Here is a 19,957-nt window from a genome sequence, read left to right on the forward strand (position 1 = left end):
GTTGAAATAGTAGATTTTCATTTTTAAATTGCTCTTGGAGAGCCTTCCCTCTTGTCAAGATAAAATGAGTAAGTAAATTATAGTGGCTTCCAAAATAGTAAATATCAATATTTGTATAATAGTTTGTGGTTGGCAGTACATGGGACATAGAACTCCACAATATATGTTGAAATAATGATACTGTGTTTTGTTTGATTATCATGTAAACCATGTGAGACTCAATCAAAATATAACCATACATTATGCAAACAAATGCATTGTAATTTTAAATATGAAATTATGATTAAAAAGCAAATACTTTATCCTGAATTTTGTTGACCTCTCATAGATATAGGAATGAATTATCAGCAGGTAGGATACTGTAGCTAAACTTTTTATTTTAATTTATCTCAAAAAAGTACTAAAATATTACTTAATTCTTACTGTGTATGAGAGATGAAATCTTAAAATATTTCAAATAAAATTAACATACTTTCAGACTATGAAGGCAGAAATGAGATTCATTCTATCTTTTAAAAAATATGTAATAATGTTTGAACAATGTGTATATTTTCACATACATATTTTTATTTACTTTAATCTTTACAATAACACTTTTAGTGGGTAATATTACTTTCATCATCTTCATTGATACCTTCATTTTATGAAGGACTATTTGAAGATTGAGATGTTAAGCATTTTTGTAAGAACACATAAGCTGTTTAGTTGTAGAGATGAAACTCAAAAACAAATTTTCTCTCTGCATAGCTCCTACCTCTCCTACTGCATTATATTGTATTTCACTGTGACTCATATAAGATTCTCCTAGACAGGGCCTGATTGTAAGCTGGCCACAATTAGTGAAATGACATTAGCTAAATATGATTACCTCTTAATGTTCCCTGAAAGGATTAGACTAGTTAAGACACACCAAAGGGAAAAGCAATTATCTATTGAAATATGAATCTTTTGATTAGAACTGGAAATTATATATTGATAGTAGAATGTTCATCTAGAATTAAAAAAATATGGATATAGTAATTATTTGTTACTTGTAAAGTACTTCAGCAGGGCTAGTTTTGAGACTTCTTGTTGAGTGCAAAAATTAAGATACAACATTTTCCAGGAAGAGTAAGTTCACCTAATTTACTCATTTTTTTTTTTAGAGGAACCTAGACCTTAGGAAATTCTAACTACAAGAGAAATGCATGTACTTGTATTACCTTTTCCCAATTTACTTTATGTCCTAAAGAAAAGCTTTGTATTAACCAACACTGAACTGCCTCAGAATTGTAGCAGTACATGTTGGAGTGTGCCATTTTACTTAAATATTCCTCATATTTTAAAATATGAAATTTATCATTGCCTTCATAAGAGTGGTGGTTTCCCTTGTGATAATTCTCTGAGGTTCCTTCAAAATTTAGTATCCTGCAGGTTTTCAACCAGCTGAGATTTGTAATTATTGCTGATATATCACTAATACATGGTAATGGATGTGAGGCATATTTACCTTATAGCAGTTACCCTATTGAATTGGCTTTTTTTTTTTTTTCAAAATAAGGAGTTAAAAAAAGGTTTTAAACCTTGGTGTCTCAATGATTAGCATACTATCTAGCACCCATTATGTTCTAAATAAATATTGAATGAATGAATGAGTGAATGACTGGTTTTCATTTCTAGCTTGGCGACAGGATTGACTTTTGTGTCTTTTTTTAAATTAGCAATTTGATGTTTGAACTTAAGATGCTTTATTGTCAAACAGCAATAGAAATTTGCCAACTTTCGGACCCCTTGTTTCACAAGGTTCTTGGACTACTGATTATATTTGTAACTTCCGTTTCTAAGCTGTCTAGGTCCATTGTGAAATCATCCTCCCTGATACTAAAATTTGGTGCACATAGATGTTGGGCCATAGATGGGCTTCAGGAGCTGTATTGGCCCACTGAAATTGTATATAGCATAGCATATTGTGTACTTGTGCAAATGTACTTTTGTGAAAATGTAATTTTTTAAGGAAAAGGATCATGGTTTTTGTTATACTCTCATAGGAGTCTTATGACCAAAAAGTTTAAAAAATTCCATAACGACTTTCTTTTACTTTATTATTCATAAAAATCACCTGGTAAACATGAAAAATGCATGTTTTTTTCTATTTCACCATATAAAATCTGATCCATTAGGATTGAGTTGGGGTTCATGGATACTCTTCTTCTGTTTATTCTTTCCTCTTTTTCCACCTTTATTGAAAACGTCGTTGCTGAATGTACTAATGGATTTACATATATTACCTCATTTAATCTTGTTGATTGCTCTAGAAAGTAAGTATATTTCACAATGAGGAAACTGAGTTAATTAACTTGCCTGAGGACTTAGCTTGTAGACAGTAATGGTAAGGTCTGAGGCTAGAGCCAATTTTATTACCTTAGCCCTCCCCCTTTTTTTCTTTTAATCTGGAAAATTGTAAATCATTTCAAAGACACATTTGGAAGTAACAAACTCATAGTCATCTCTTGTTGCAAGAGAATTATTTCCTTTCTCTCCTCTGTATTCTTACTACATGTGAGCAAGTTGAGGTCTTATTTACCTTCATATCCTTGTGCATAGTATTATCCCTGACATGTAATAGATTTTCAAGATTTTTTTTTCTGCACTGAAATTTAATTCATTAATTCAAGCCTTTGTTACTTAGTAATTCTGAGACTTAAACTCCAATAGCTATGCCATTAACTCTTTGTAACTTTTCATTTATTAAAATTGGTTTCCTAATTTATTCGATTTAGGTTTGTGCATAAATTTTAGATCTGATTTAGTTTTAGTTATCATAATTATAACATAAAAATTCAGTCCCATGGAAATAAAGTCCTGTGGAATTATCAGTGATTTGTTTTATTTAATAATGCAATTTGCTAGCTGTTCTTTTTTTTTGTTTTGTTTTGTCTTTTTTTGTTTTGTTTTGCCTCTTTCTACCTCCATCTAGAATCAGTAGATGTTTGGTTGAATTTTGTGATTTTTTTGGTATAATTTGAGCAAAGATAACTCAGTGAATTTTATTTAAAATTCTCAGTGTTCTGAAATCTCCTTGTATATTATTTTCTTTCATGTGACTGTTGGTGTTCTACTTGTTTCATTATACTTTTATAGAATCCTTAACACAGATGAGATATAAAACACTATGAAATCTATCACAGTTGAAACTCTAGACCTTCCCTCAACCCATGGGGATTCATTTGGCAGGAGGCCACCAAAACCAGTTCTTTTTGATGCTTAGTTTCCAGTTTCTACTTTAATTGCTGCCAAAATCTGAACACTTGGGAATTTAATTGCTCATTATATTTGTCACGGTGGTGTCACAGACCCAAATAAAGACTGTTGCATGCAAAATATTTATGGGTATTAATTTGGCCTAAGTGTATATTGGATTCCATATTTTTCTACATTATAAAGTATAGCACTTCCAGACAGATGTAAGACAGAATCCTGCAAGAGCTTCTGCTCCATTTGACTCTACTAGTAAACTATTTTCCATCCAGCTCAGTATTTAAATTTGATGACACCTAGAGGAAGGCCTATTCAGAACTTTATTTTATTCACTTATGCAGTTTACTCTTTAGAAGCGGACTCGTGAGGAGTTTGAGTCTGGCTCTGAGGCTAGACTGCTTGGGTTCAAATCCCTGCTTTATCCCTTGCTAACTATATAACCCTGGGCAAGCTTTATCTTAATCTCCCCTGTGGTTGTTTCCTCATTTGTAAAATAGGAATACATATGGTTGTCATGCAGATTAAATGGTTAGACTTCCTAGAAAAAGTACCTAACCCAGAGTCACTACTCAATGTTAACTGGTTTACTATAATTAATACACACACACACACACACACACACACACACAATACATTATATATTAAAGCTATAATGTGTACCATGGTTGCTGATACAAATGTTTCTGAATTTTCAGTTTTCTTCTAATTAATTAGAGCTAACCTGTGCCTGTTATATTACATGGCATGTCTGGTCAGCATTAAATTTAATACCTTTGTGACCTTCCATTTTTCCTTTGTATTCCCACTTTCTTGCTCCACGTTGTCTAGGCTAGCAGGCCTGCTTTTTGTTCCAGTATTTTATTACTAATAACTGATTATTTTTGTTCTTCTGCTTGCTGTTCTTAGGAGTTGTTTATTCATTCATTCTCTCTGTCCCCTTTTCTCTTTTTATCTGTTGCCTTTTCCTTTCTTCTGCTGTGATGGTTGTAGGTTTCTCATGGGATTATATTGGTCAAAGGAAATTAGGAGGCGCTTGGAGGGTGGAAATCAGAAGCCACTACCACAGATAATTTTTTTGAATTTCTGTGAACTTTCCTATTCTGTAAAGTAAGTCCCCTATGTCATACTTACCACTGAAATCGTATTCTGGGACAGTCCTATACTAACTTACAGAATCCCCAAGAATGAATAACTTGTTGATTACAAATAATTTACAGTTTTTCTCAGATCCATGCTCATATAAACTGGGCTGAGAACAGATTTTGATTGGAGGCCGCTGGCTCAATTTTACCTACAGTTGTCTCTAATGTTAGAGAAGTGTTATTGGTGGTAAACGTGACAGTGAATCTGTTTGCCCTTTACTTAGTGGATATTTGATGCTTACTTTTATTTATGGAGAAGTTTGAGCAGATAAAGATGTTAGTTGCTTGAAATACTTATTCTATATGGCAAGAGCCTAATATTGTCTGAAATATAATTCAAATCATGTGTCTGTTACTTAATGATTCTATATATGGTTCTTGAAACATAAAAAATAGATTTGATTTCAATTTCTGTATACAGAAGTATTTTTAGTCAAGATAATAGTTAACTGTTTAAATGCTACAGTGCTTACTTATTTCCTGTATTGTTCTGTTGGGCATAATAAACTTTATGCAGACACAAAGTGTAAAACATGGAGCATTCATTCTTCTGTTAGTTAGCCTAATACTCATTTTGGGTTTCCCATTCCACTTCAAGGCAGAATATGCCATTTTAACCACTTCCTGATAAAATTATTATTAAGGTTGCAGCTTCTACTCATTATAGTGAAGGTACTCTGAAACACGATATTTCAGCTAAATCAGAAATTTGGCTGTCTTCAATTCCTGGCATCACTGAGCACTCAGTGTGGCTACTCAGTGTGGCTACTACAGTCTCTCAGTGTCCACAGGTCCACTTTCTCTCTCTCTCTCTCTTTTTTTTTTTTTTTTTGAGTTGGGGTCTCACTCTGTCCCCAGCTGGAGTGCAGTGGCGCGACCTCAGCTCACTGCAGCCTCCACCTCCCAGGTTCAAGGAATTCTCCTGCCTCAGCCTCCTGAGTAGCTGGGACTACAGGTGCGCCCACCATGCCCAGCTGATTTTTGTATTTTTAGTAAAGACAGGGTTCACCATGTTGGCCAGGATGGTCTCCATCTCTTGACCTCATGATCCGCCCATCTTGGCCTCCCAAAGTGCTGGGATTACAGGCATGAGCCACTCTGCCCAGCCTTCTCTCTCTTATTTTAATCCAAGAATGTGTTTATCTCCTGTCTCTGTGGCTAGAAAAACTAGATAGTCAAGTAATCTTCCAACCCTGCTGTTTATGCTAGGAATGGACCTTAAAACATTTATGTCCAATAATTTTGTTATTTCTTTAATTCTTTTATGAACTTGTTCCTCTACAGTGGTGGAGGCCCAAGTAAAGTTAAAAATTGCAGTAGGATACACACATATGTTTATTGAGGCACTATTCACAATGGCAAAGACTTGGAACCAGCCCAAATGTCCATCAGTGATAAACTGGATTAAGACAATGTGGCCCATATACACCATGGAATGCTTTGCAGTCATAAAAAAGGATGAGTTCACATCCTTTGCAGGGACAGGGATGAAGCTGGAAACCATCATTCTCAGCAAACTATCACAAGGAGAGAAAACCAAACACCGCATGTTCTCACTCATAGGTGGGAATTGACCAATGAGAACACATGGACACAGGGTGGGGAACATCACACGCTGGAGCCTGTCTGGGGGTGGGGGGCTGAGGGAGGGATAGCATTAGGAGAAATAACTAATGTAAATGATGAGTTGATGGGTGCAGCAAGCCAACATGGCACATGTATACCTATATAACAAAACTGCACGTTCCTGTACCCTAGAACTTGAAGTATAATTTAAAAAAAATGAAATAAAAAAAAGATTACAGTAGGATTGGCAGAGGAGGAAGTTGATGAGGAATTTCAGGGCCAAAAAGAAACAAACAAAAAAGTATATATTTTTTTCTTAATGGTCTCAATCAACAACATTTATAACTTTGAGAAAGTTTTTAAATTTCTTAAACAGGACACAAAAACACTGTACTTAAATTAGAAAACTAACAAATTCGATCTCAGCTAAGCAATTCTCTTCATTGAAAGACACTTCTAAAAATGTGGGAAGACAAGACAGAAGAGGATATTTTTAATGTATATACCCAAAAAGGACTTTTTGAAAAATATGTAATTTTAATTATTTTAGATTCATTTTGGTAATTTCAAAGATTTTAATTATAACAGCATACAACTGTGTGTGTTTGTTAAAAGGATCTTTGCCTTAATTTGACTTAGTTTTAAAAAAGATCAAGGTTAAAAATAGTGGTTTATATACCAATATATTTCAAATCAATTAATTCTTATACATTGGAAATTATTGATATAATTTCTGTAATTTTGTAAAATTCAGGATACTTATTCAAGAATAGAAAGAACATATTAATACTAAAATTTTGTCATTTAGTTTTTCTTTCTGTAAAATTAACTAATACACTAAATCGAGTTATTTTATCACCTAAATACTAGTAAATTCCATAAGAAATCTAGGGTGCCAAAAGATTCATATATATATATATATATATATATATATATATATATATATATATAAATTTAAAATTTCTACAATTTATGCCCTCAAATCCTATTCGGGTTCTCTCAGATTAAGTGAGTTTTAAGTATACATAATTATATTTAGAATTGTAGTAAAATCTTTTTAAAGTACTTTTAGAAAATTCAGTCTAGTATTGCTATTTTACCAAAAAGTAGAAACACTTATGAAATTTAAACTGCTTATGTCATATTTACTCAATCTTAAAATTCTTCTAAGAACCTGATCTAATCTAATTTTCACCCAATTTTAAGATTTGAACTTTAGTTTCAAGTGTATAAATATATATGTACAGTTGTAAATATTACACGTAAAATTGTTATTTAAAGATCTGATTATAAAATTTTGATTCAAAAATTTTGAAACTTTTATTATTATATATGTGCTCTATCCCTTCATCTTAGTCAATGCTAACTTATTTAGAACTTGGTATTTTTTGTATACTGTTTATGGTGATTAAAAACTTAATGGTTTTCTCTTTTGAGTTTAAATTGGATTTTCTATACTTAAGATTATTTTAGAGAACTAATTTTTATTCCTCCAAACTTAAGAAGTTTTCCTACTTTTGTAAATGCATTTCTTCTGTTTATCCACTTTGAAAAATTGTTAACAAAACTCCACTTTGAAAAACTGATAATGAGACTTCTGTGACAGCTGTATCATAAAATGTTTTTATTTTGTTACTGTTGGATTTAACTGTCAATTTTAATGAATGCTACCCAATTAAAGTGGTATGCATATTTTTCATGAGTCCATGATCAATATAATCAATTACATTTTTGCATAACTGAATAGAAACAATTTTTCTCAGGATCTTAGAGAATTAATGCAATTTTTAAATATGTTGCAGAATTGTGAGAAGCTGGAGAATAATTTTGATGACATCAAGCACACGACTCTTGGTGAGCGAGGAGCTCTCCGAGAAGCAATGAGGTAAGTCTGGGTCACCATAGCAACAGTCACAGATGTGGTAAAGAAAAAGTCATTCTTCATTATTTGGGGAACAAATGAGTTCATTGCCACCATTCAGCTCTGTTCTCTAAGGTATTAATTTGTCAGTGGAGAGACTTCCCTTGAGGCTGTACTTTGGTTTTGAAGCTGCATAAATGTTAAGCCTCAGTGCACAGTAAAAAATGTAAATGTTTAATTTGTTACTTAAAATGCTTAAGGGGTGTCTTGTTTTATATTTATACTAAATGTGTGATTGAATGAAAATATTGTTCATCTAAATTCTGCCTGTATATAAAGAAATAATGTACAATGGTGCTTTAATTGAGTAGTATTTCCTCCTAATTAATATTTAATTTAAAGAGAGGTACTTACATTTTCATCTTCTATAACATTTTATACGATTATATTATATTATAGTATTTTTAGTGATTTACATTTTTACACTATTACAAAGCATATAATTAACTTCCTTTCAACTATAGTGGTCTATAATGAGCCTGACTTTTTTTCTTTTTTCATTTCTTAACATCAGTAATTCTGAATATTTATATGAAATTGCCCCAAATTTGATGCCTTTTAAATAACTTTTAGTGAAGAATTTTTCAAATCTATTTGATCAGAATCAAGAAAGTCTTTTTATTAGACATGGAAAATGTGTGAGAAGTAAAACTCATCATCCTTAGAGTGAGAAAACAGCAAATGATAGTAGGCTTAAAAGTTCTGAGCTTGAATATTTGAGTAGCATAATTTCCAATATCTTTGTAAAGAAACAGTGTATTTATATTTATTTAGCCTATAAAATTAAAATATGTTTTTAAAATATGACTTCTTCTATCTTAATGCTCATTTTTCAAGGATATTAAGGCTAAAGAGATTAAAATGAGAGAAAGGATAAACCTAAGAGCTTCCTAGAAAGGTAGTTTAGATACAATTTTGTTATTGCTAGCACACAGTTACCATATACTTTAGTTTAGAAGCTGCTTTCATTTAGTAACCTTCCTTTTACCATGCAAGCAGCAGGAGAAAGTAATTAAATTTAATAGAAGCTGCCCTCATTTTGAAGCCACTTCTATTTAAAACCACAGGGGGAGGTAATTAAATTTAATGGAAACAGTAGCTTCTACACAAAGATACATGGTACTTCTCTGTATAGTTGATTATGATGTCACAAAAAGAGGAATAATATATTACTAGTATGAGAAATTACCAGCTGGAGCAAGTGAGCCTATTTTATTGTTAATGTCTTTACTAATAAAAAAAGAGGGAAAAATAAAGCTGAGTACACAATAGAGAATTTGTATCTATATAAAATGCAATCAGTCTCAGAAAGTTTAAGTTATTGAAAATTTTAGCAAATTAAAAATAAGGTGTAAAATATTTATTTTGGAAAAGGCTAATGCAGAAATTATGAATGAATTTCTAATTCTTACCATACATAGTGGTTTATCCTAAAATTACCACTGCTATAAATTTAACATTTTTTGTAAATGCTTATTATGATAAGTTTAAATACAGTAAACATGCATGCCAATATTTACTTGGAAAACTGCAGTTATTCTCTATATTTTTATATCTATTTATTTTGAAGTAAATACATAGACAAACAGGAAGACAAAGAGGGTGCCAACTCTTATGCTTTGAATAAAAGAACTGAAGACCAAAAGAAAGAACTGAAAAGAGGCAATGTGAATGAAAAATGACGTGAATGAGGAAAATACAACGAACAAGGAAAGGATGTGTAATCAGTGTAGGAAATTTGTCCTCAAGAAAAAACCAAATTGAATTATAAGAATTAACTTCATATGAAGAGATTATTAAATTCTGCCAAATTTTGTTATACATAACATTTTAGAACATACCAGGATGTCCTGTTTTTTAAAAAACTAGAGATGAACTGATGATAAAAACAAGTATTACCTGACTGGAATAACTTGCCAACCACCCATTCTATGAGACAAAGCAGTAGTCTGGATAATTTAAATGAGAATTTAATTTTATGGCATGAAATGTGCTTGTTTGCTTAAGTTATACATTTTACTTACACACACACACACACACATTATTGGTAATGTCTGGATTCATTAAACAGTGGAATAATTTAGTAATTAATAGCATACAACAATTTAGTATGTGGTGGGTCAGGTGCTTTTTAAAATGTGTTTGGAATATGCTTGAGGTGAAGACCCAGAGACTGAGTATTTCAGTCTTTTCCCTGGCCCAGAACATTTCATGGTAGCTTCTCTGTTAGTCCATTGGCCTGGCATAGCTTGGCTATGGGACCATCCCTTTTTCTTTCTTTTTTTTTTTTTTAATTATACTTTTAAGTTCTAGGGTACATGTGCACAATGTGCAGGTTTGTTACATATGTATACATGTGCCATGTTGGTGTGCTGCACCCATCAACTCGTCATTTACATTAGGTATATCTCCTAATGCTATCCCTCCCCCCTCCCCCCACCCCACAACAGGCCCCGGTGTGTGATGTTCCCCTTCCTGTGTCCAAGTGTTCTCATTGTTCAATTCCCACCTATGGGTGAGAACATGGAGCATCCCTTTTTCTTATTAGCTTGATCTCTTTAGCAGCCCCTAAGTGGCTCCAGGTCCCCACAGTGGTGTTCTTGTCCTGAGTGTGTCTAGCCAGGAGTAACTGGAACAGAGCTGGACCCACATCTGAAGATTGTCCTATTGTGGCTGCAGTGTTGGGGGGCCTTTCACCATCTTGGGTACCTCCTTATTTATTTAGGTTTTACTATTTCTATGAGCTTATCACAGAAAAGAGAGGATTCTTAGCCACCTCATCCAGTCTCTCTTTCTGGACAGTCTTTGCTGTGCAGTCTTGAATCTGGTCTCTTGTCAGTATCTGAGTTTACAAATCACTTTAGATCCCTCCCATGCTTCCTCCTGATCCCAGTCTTAAGGATGCCCTGAGCCTGTAGCCCTGGTGTGTAAAAAGGACGAGGGGTTACAACCTTCTCTGGAATATGCTAGCTAAATGAAACGTTAAATAAATACATTAATTGACGTAGAGAGAGAGAGAGAAAAAAAGAGGATTAGTGAAGATTTGGGTTTTCAGGTGACTGTGAGATAGCTAAGGTTAACTCATGTGTAAATGTGCAATAGGCAGAGGGAAAATATAATGCAACAACTCAAGGAAAAGACTGAGAGTTGATGTGCACATTTGAGACTTGTTAGTATTTTGATACTTCTTGTAGCCAAGGGAAGGCATATGATTTCCAAGAATAGTGCATTGGGATAAGAAAGAAGGAGAGTCCAGCCAGATGTCTAAGAAAATACAGGGCTTAGGAAAATACGTGCCAGAAAAAACATATTTTGGGATTTAAAATTCTGAATAACCTTCTCTAACAGAGTAAGACTAGACTGAAATATAATGTGCCTAAGAAGAAAAGGACAGGGGAATGGAATTCCTGGCCGTTGTTCTATGGCTCTTAGAGACATCTAGACCAATGCTGCCCAGACCTTTCTGTGATGAGAGAAATGTTCTCCATCTGTGCCATTTAGTGTGAGAGCCATCAGCCATATATGGCCACAGAGTACCTGAAATGCGATGAGTGTAACCGAAGAACCGAATGTTTAATATACTTAATTTTTATTAATTTAAATTTAAATACTTATATGTGGTTAGTGGCTGTGGTTTGTTCTGTGCTGCCCTAAAGGGAAGTTTTTGTGTTGCTAATGTGACACTTGACTGCCTCTCACTTAACAGAGTTCTCAACAATGGAGAGGCCAGGGTGAAGCTAAACCATGTTCACACACATCACACATAGACACACTTAGTTTCTTAGAAAACTAATAGTAAAAGGTAGATCCATAACCTGGTAATAGATGTAAAACCAAAACTAAAAAGTATGATTTGATATAGAGGAGACAAGGTAGCTCTTATTTTATAAAGACATAATTTATACCTAGAAGGCCCAACAGAATTAACAACAAAACCTCCCTAAGAATTTGACATCTTTTAATGTGATCATATTCAAAATGAAGATGGAAATTCTTAAGTTCTTCTACGTGTTATTTAAAACAAATAGTGTCTGTAATTGATAATAGATACTATAAAGATCTTATGAAGTTATTATATGATGAAGTACCCCAAGTAGTCCAGGACATGTTCAATCACCCAGTAAATGGTATAAAAGATTTTTTGTTTTTTTGTTTACTTGTTTGTTTTTGCTGTTTGGACAAAAAAAAAAAAAAAAAGACTTTATAGTCTCACTTCACATGGCCCAAAGGAAATTTCATGCATTTTTAAAGAGCTAAGGGAAATAAATGAAACAGCCAAAGTCCAGTAGAATATAGAAGTGACTCTTTGAGATTGAGACGGGGAAGAGATGATACACTAACAAGTAGGTGAAGAAATCACTAAGCTTTGATTCCATTAAAAAAAAAAAAAAGCTTCTGTCATTTGCAACAAAATGGATCAACCTAGAAAATGTTAAGTGAAATAAGCTAATCACAGAAGGGCAAACACTGCATGATCTCATTTATATGTGGAATTTAAAGACGTTCATCTCATAGAAGTAGAGAGTAGAATAGTGGTTACCAGAGGCTTGGGAGAGTAGTGTGGAGTGGAAATGAGGAGAGGTTGGTGTTCTATAGCACAGTAAGGTGACTATAGTCAACAGTAATATATTGTATACTTTAAAATAACCTCAGAAAATTTGGAGTGTTGTCACAGGAGATGGAGACCATCCTGGCTAACACGGTGAAACCCCGTCTCTACTAAATATACAAAAAATCAGCTGAGTATGGTGGCGGGGGCCTGTAGTCCCAGCTATTTTGGAGGCTGAGGCAGGAGAATGGCATGAACCAGGGAGGTGGAGCTTGCAGTGAGCAGAGATCATGCCACTGCCCTTCAGCCTGGGTGACAGAGTGAGATTCTGTCTCAAAAAAAAAACCAAAAAACAAAATAAAAAAAGACAAGTGTTTGAGGTGATAGATATGCTAATTACCTTGATTTGATCATTACACAATCTAATATGTATTGAAACACTGTATCCAATAAATATGTGCAACTATTATGTGCCAATTAAAAACAAACTTATTTTAAAAAGATTATGCAAATGGGGACAATCACAAAATTAAAAGACATCAATGTACTATATTGCCATATGTATGACAGATTTTAAAAGTTGGGAACTCAGTAGATAATTGGCAAAGTATGATTAAGTAACCCTTGGAAATATTCAACTCTAATGGCAAACAAAAAGTGTAAATTTCATAAAAAAATACACCAATCTCTTGCTTATTGCTGCTAATGCAGTTTGGTGGGAAGTTTTTGAGTGCTAGAGATGGAATAGCGAGACAGCCATTCTCACAGATGGCTAGAGATGGAATGGTGAGACAGCCATTCTCACATTCTCAGAGGATTGAAAATTACTGCTGCATTTAAGGAAAGGATTGTGTCACTAAGTATTAAGAGACTTAAAACAAACATACTTTTCTTGTATTAATTTACCTTCTAGGAATATATTATGCAGAAGCCGTAGAAATTATGCATAATGTAAATGTGATACTCAAATTATGGAATATAACCATGAACAAATTTTACAGAAACTAATTGTCTACCATTAAGACAATAGACAAGGCAATTGTATGTATATAACATAAATATATATAAATGTATATATTACATATAAATATATATTATTTATATATTCATATTTATCATTTTAAAATATTTATAAATTTATAAAGTATATAAAATCTGTGTATATATACAGATATATAATATATTTATATTTACAGCTATATACACAGATTTACATATATTTATAATAAATCTGTGTGTGTGTATATATATATATATAGAGAGAGAGAGAGAAACAAAATTGCTTGTAGAATATTATCTCAACTGAATATAAAAAATGCAGAGAAAAAATAGGAATGAAATGTGGCTACTACATCTGGCTGGTTGGCGTAAAGATAATTTTTTGAGGCTTATGCTTTTCCATTCTATATTTTCTGTAATGGGAATATATTATGAATAATTAGAAAAACAGTGAAGGAAAAAATGGAGAAAACTAAAAATATGAAATAAATACTGGAATCAATAGTAAGAATCAAATTTGAGACTCCAACTGTAATTTTAGGTAAATTGATTATTTTACTCTTACTTTTTTGTGACATAGGATTTAAAATCTCCTAGGATTTATATGAGGAACTAGGATATAGAGGAGAGAATGCTTTGTAATTTATGAAAATTAATAAAAAGATATAAAATATAATGTTTGTATACATTTTTCCTTTTAATGATGTATGTGCTTACAAGAATTACATGTGTAATGTATAAATAAAGGAATTCAATGGAGAAGTTCACTGCAGTCTTAACATATAGAATACTAGAAGCAGTATATCTTGTCCAACTTCTACATAGTCTATTTTAGTGCCATGGGTGTAGAAATCTTATACAGAATTTATGAAAATGATAATCAAAGAAAAAGCATTTTAAGGACAGGAAAAAAGTGCGTCATCTCTAGGTCAAATCTCTGGTTTATAGTATGATAATGAATTTAGAGGTAAATTTCTCAACTTCTTTTCATCATATTTTTTCTTTATCTTGGTTGATTCAACTCTCTAATCATGCCACAGTGATTTGATTTCTTTACTATCATATTCTGTACCTGTTTTAGCCCCTGTGATAAATCCTGAACAGTAAGGGGAAGGATGGGGCCACTTTTAACTTTGTGTTGTATTTTTTTTTTTTTGAGATGGAGTTTCAGTCTTGTTGTCCAGGCTGGAGTGCATTGTTGCGGTCTTGGCTCACTGCAACTTCCGCCTCCCAGGTTGAAGCGATTCTCCTGCCTCAGCCTCCCAAGTAGCTGGGATTACAGGCATGTGCCACCATGCCTGGCTGATTTGTGTATTTTTATTAGAGATGGGGCTTCACCATGTTGGTAAGGCTGGTCTCGAACTCCTGACCTCAGGTGATCTGCCCTCCTCGGCCTCCCATGTGTTGTCTTTTTGTTCCTTTTCAGTCTCACAGGCAGTAGAGGGCTATGGGTAATAGATGTATGCAATTGGAAGGTATTTGAATTGAATAGCTTGAGAAAAGGCGACGTCAGATTCTGAAAAAGAAGAGGTACATATAGAATATACTCATTAATAAAAAAATAAAAATACTATTGGGAGTTTTTTACAGTGTCTTTCTTAATACACATAAAATATAGACTGTTAATAGATTTATGCGTATACCTCTATGGCAAGAATACAGATTGTTTTTGGAGTGCCAACATTGCCAATTAGGCGTTATTTTATTTGCAGAGCCAAGTCTATTCAGTGAGATCTGTTATATTTACATTAGTACTATAAAGATGAACTACCAGTACATAATGTCTCTGAAATGTATTCTTTTTCGCTTGGCTTCATCACGTGTTAAGAATTTTGTCACTAGATGGTGATGTTGAGTTGCACAGTTTATCTGTGCTGGCTTTTTTACTGGTGTGTGTATACTATTTGTAGGTGCATCATAAACAGCCATTTATACAGAGTTAAATATAAAAGTATAACCGTGTAAACTTGGAAAGTAGCTTTTAAGAGGTCTAATATTTCTAAATATTATTTGAGTCAAAAGGTTAGAATTGCTTTAATGTTGTTGTTTCTTTACCTTCAACTCAAGGACTTTTAGAGGTGGAAGCAATATAAATAGCAATCTAACTTTTTATTGAAAGGCTGAGGTCCGAAAAGAGATCCCAAGACATTTAAAAGAGGTAGTTTTTCAGCTTTTCAGGTATGTCCCATCTGTGTGTATTAGCCTAATGTATGTCTTTAATTTCACTCCTCTGTTAGTATTCAGTAGTACTGGTGTTGACTACCATCTGACCTAAGGGTTGTGTTACTACTGGAACCTAGGTATTATTTTAGCTGTTTATGATTTGGGTTATGTTAATATTGCATCTGTTGCTAAATATAATGGTTGAATTACACTGATACTTTAACTGATACTTCTACATGAACCGTGACTCCGAGTAAGCCGTGATTAGTAAACCATGAACCGAGTAATTTTGTTCATCTGAATAAGATTTAAAGATAATAATATGATCATTATTCTACTTTATCTTATTCTTAGAGATTTGTGTGTTTGCATGTGTATGCATATTTCTATATGTGGTATGTATTATATAGATTTTACATGTGTGTATATGTATGTATATGTTTCTCTATAAAATCTCCCCTTTGCAGTCAAGGAAAACTTGCACTGTGACAGCATTTGGAGTTTGGAGTTCCCTTGCCTTTCAGGTGTATTCATTAGGATTACAAAGATATAAGGAAGTTCTATGAAATTCTTTTAAAATAGTTAAAAATGGAAGAGGGGAAGGACAAGGCACGCTAAGTGTTTGAGATTAGCAAATTGATTAAGTAGTTTACAAAGTAAATATAAAGCTATGAGGGAAAAATCAAAGTGGTATTGAAGAAGAATATAAAATAAATAAAATGAGAAAGTATTAACAAAATACTTCCAGTGAAATTAGCAGGTTGTTTAATAGTATGGAAAGTAAATAATTTTTTAAACATTCTGAAAATGTTATGCAATGATGGAAGTAATAATAGATGATTTGACATTTGTAACTTTTTTTTAATTTTTAAAGTGTTGAAAAACAAATTCCTTTATAATCAGAAATGCCCGTGTATAAGGGTATATTTTAACTACTTGAAAAGTTTGAGCAGTGAGATTGGATTCAGAAGCAGTGTTTCAACTCTTTTCTATTTTAATCATTTCTAAAATTCTATCTTAATTATGTTTTTCCAAGTTTTCTATCACTAAATAGATCAGCAGGAACCTTCTGAAAGCCCTACTCCCCAAATCAGCAGAGAAGAGTATTCTCTTGTCTTCTATGCACAGAGAACATGTTATCTTTATCATTTCTATTACAGAAAAACACATATTTCACCATGTCCAGAGCAGGTTCCTTGATTTGGTTTATGCCACCTAACACATGAAGAAGTCAATCAGGATGAGTACTTTCAGATTTTTTTGAAATCAAAAGACAAAAGTGCATCATTACTTTAGATAATCATGCACCTGCCCTAATAAATATCATTGAAATACAGGTCAGAAAATATATGTAATTAATTTTATGTAATTTTTGTAATGCATGTAATTAATTTCATGTACCTTGAGTAATATGAATGTATGTATATGTCTTTATACACCTATATACACATGCACACACATGGATACACACATTTGGTAATTTATATAATTAGTTTCATGTACATTTTGTAATATGAATGTATATGTCTTTATACACATATATACACATGCACACACATGGATACACACATTTGGTATTATCTGTTTGCCATGTAAATTAGGAATATTACTTCCATTCATTCACTTCAGGAGTGAGTGAAAGCAAGATTTGACACTCAGTTTCAGATGGCCCAAATATAATTTAATTGGGGAAATAGAAGAAAACTATTATATTAGCTGTTACCAGTGTTTAGTAAAATCAACGATATGGTCGGCAACAATGCTTCTGGATTATTTATGGATTTGTTATTAACTGGCATTTATAAATACAGAATTCTGTCAATTTAGAATCTTTTCCTTCACTTTAAACTTGAATTAGAATTCGAAAGTGAGAAATATTGATTACATAATTATCAAGTACAAATCTAGTGAAACAGTAGAACAAATGAAATCAGTTAATAGGTTAACACGATTAATTAAGTTATTAATTATTTATTTATGAAATACATTATGATACTCATTAATCTAAGCATTGGTTTGTTCCACCTGGTGCCTAGTAGGTACTAGGTGACATTTGTTCAAACACAGTGTTTGCAGAAAATATCAAATTAATATTGCAAGTGATAGTTCGATATTTTTGGGAAGATAAAACCAGAAAAGAAATATGTACCATTGATATACAGAATGTATCTATTTGAAACAACAGCATTGGCAACAGCAACATGAGTAAGAAGCTCTGAGCCAAGCAAGGTCAGGAAAAAACTGCATTTTCCCCTTAGTATCAAAAGATTGTATATTAAAGACTAGGAAAGAAGGGATGCAGCTTTTGTTTTGCTACCAAAGAAAAGTGCAGAGCTAAGTCGTTACTCTAGAATGCTTATCATTTTAGATACAGACTTTGAATGAGCAGCTAATAGCTAAAATTATTTAGGAGATAAAAATTGGTACTGTGAGGATTAGCTTTAATTTTAAGTATCCATAATTGAAGTGCCACATTATGATTTTAATGTTATGATAATCTTGTTAACAAGCTGTTGTGTATATACTATCATATTTTAATGTAGTTGCAAAGCTTAAGTAAACCATAAAGTAAATTGCTTTTTGAATCAGGCTTTTACAAGTGGAAAATTAGTGGTTTACATGTTTTGAATAAGTATTTTGTAATTATATTTGTCATTTTCTACAACTAAAGAAGACTAATAAATTTACAGATAATAGATTATTGTTTAAAAGCACATTGGCATTTTTTTATTGCTCATTCTAATTATTTGGTATATATGTCACAATATACTATAATAAAATAGCTGGCCCTAGTTTTTTTGTAAGTCATCTCTTCTGGAAGATAGACATTGACATTTAGTTATAATATTTCTCATTTCTCATATATCAGCTTGTTACATTTAGAAGAAAATTAATACAATTTCTTATCCAGCATTTCTACAGGTTATTATGATGTGTACTAAATACCTTCCATTGAAGTTATTTGTGTTTATTTTATTTTGGGGAAAAAAGTCTCCCATTCTGACAAGTTATTTTTAAAAAATATGTTGCCTCTTTTGAAAATCAAGTAGAAGTAAGGAAACATTTTATTGTAAAAGGCCAGATAGCATATATTTTTAGCTTTCTGGGCTACATAATTTCTGTCACAACTATTCAATTGTGCTGATGTTGTACAAAGGCATCTGTAGACCATATGTGAATTCATGGGTGTGGCTGTGTTGATGTGGCTGTGTTCCAATAAAATTTTATTTGTAAAGACAGGCAGCCATCTGGATTTAGCCCTTGTGTTGTAGTTTGCAGACCCGTGGTTGAGAGCAAACATGACTTAAGTCCATTAGAATAAATTTCAAATAATGTTTGGAGAAATATATTAAGAATTTGTGATTTTCTCTGATAGGTTAATACAAATACTATGAAGTCCTTCCAGTTTTATCAATGAACATGACTATACAACATTACTGAGGTGCCCTTTCTACTGATTTCTAGGCTGTTCTTTGAAATTGAATAAGTTACATTTCCTGGATTACTCTTTCAAGTAATTAGTGTGATTAAGAATTAAACAGACGATCTAGCTTGTGAAATCACCAATATGCAACAAACATGAGACATCGGTACCAGTGCCACTGAATTAACTAGCATTGATTATTCATGTTTATGTTTTATAGTTAAAATGTGGAATAACCACCAATGAACCGTTTACATTATGAGACAGTATAATGTTGCTCTTAGTTGGACAATTAGCTTTCTATAGTATGGTACTTATAAAAGGACAACATTGTGTTATTTTAGTTTATTTATGATTCTTTTAAGCAGATGAATCATGGTATCTATACTAAGGCACATCTATGATATCTGCTACCGACTGAAAAAATGTTGATTGTGATCTATTATTTTAATGCCTTTGTAAGTTTTATACCCATGGAATTATCTAAAGAATTACTTTTATTAAAAATTTAGTCAATGCATATTTAATAAATTAGTGAATCTTGAATACTTTTCTGGTAGTCTACAAAGAGGGTTTTTTGTTTTTGTATTTTCTTTTTTTTTTTTTTTTGTCTTTTTTTGAGTGAAAGGAGATGGCATATAGGATATTCTAAGCTCCATTTAAAAAATGTGTTTGGCACCTGTAGTCCCAGCTACTCAGGAGGCTAAGGTGTGAGTACCACTTGAGTCACAAGGAGTATGAGGCTATAGTGTGCGCTGTCCACACCTGTGAATAGCCATTGCACTCTAGCCTAGGCTATGTAGTGAGAATCCATCTCCTAAAAAAAAAAAAATTAAAAATTAAAAATGTAAATGTTCTTGGTGTTTTCTTGATGTGCAAGATGTTATTTGGTGACAGCTGTTCTGATATGTTCAGATATGCAGTGAACTGGGAATAAACCCTAATTTCAATGGCTT

The 19,957-nt window shown here is 32.6% G+C and overlaps 1 protein-coding gene across 3 annotated transcripts in view; it reads left to right on the plus strand.

Annotated features, from left to right (window-relative positions):
* Positions 1 to 19,957, plus strand: part of DPYD (dihydropyrimidine dehydrogenase) — an 844,474-nt gene that overhangs the window by 90,649 nt on the left and 733,868 nt on the right. For 2 of the 3 annotated variants that reach the window (XM_054437947.2, XM_063652706.1), the window contains exon 3: positions 7,748 to 7,830. In XM_054437947.2, the coding sequence (XP_054293922.1) occupies positions 7,748 to 7,830 (83 nt within the window). Of the gene's footprint in view, positions 1 to 7,747; positions 7,831 to 19,957 lie in introns of those variants that run through there. The other variant, XM_063652704.1, reaches the window with a different exon arrangement.

The sequence above is a fragment of the Pongo pygmaeus genome, chromosome 1, assembly GCF_028885625.2.
Source record: "Pongo pygmaeus isolate AG05252 chromosome 1, NHGRI_mPonPyg2-v2.0_pri, whole genome shotgun sequence".
Classification (NCBI taxonomy): domain Eukaryota; kingdom Metazoa; phylum Chordata; class Mammalia; order Primates; family Hominidae; genus Pongo; species Pongo pygmaeus.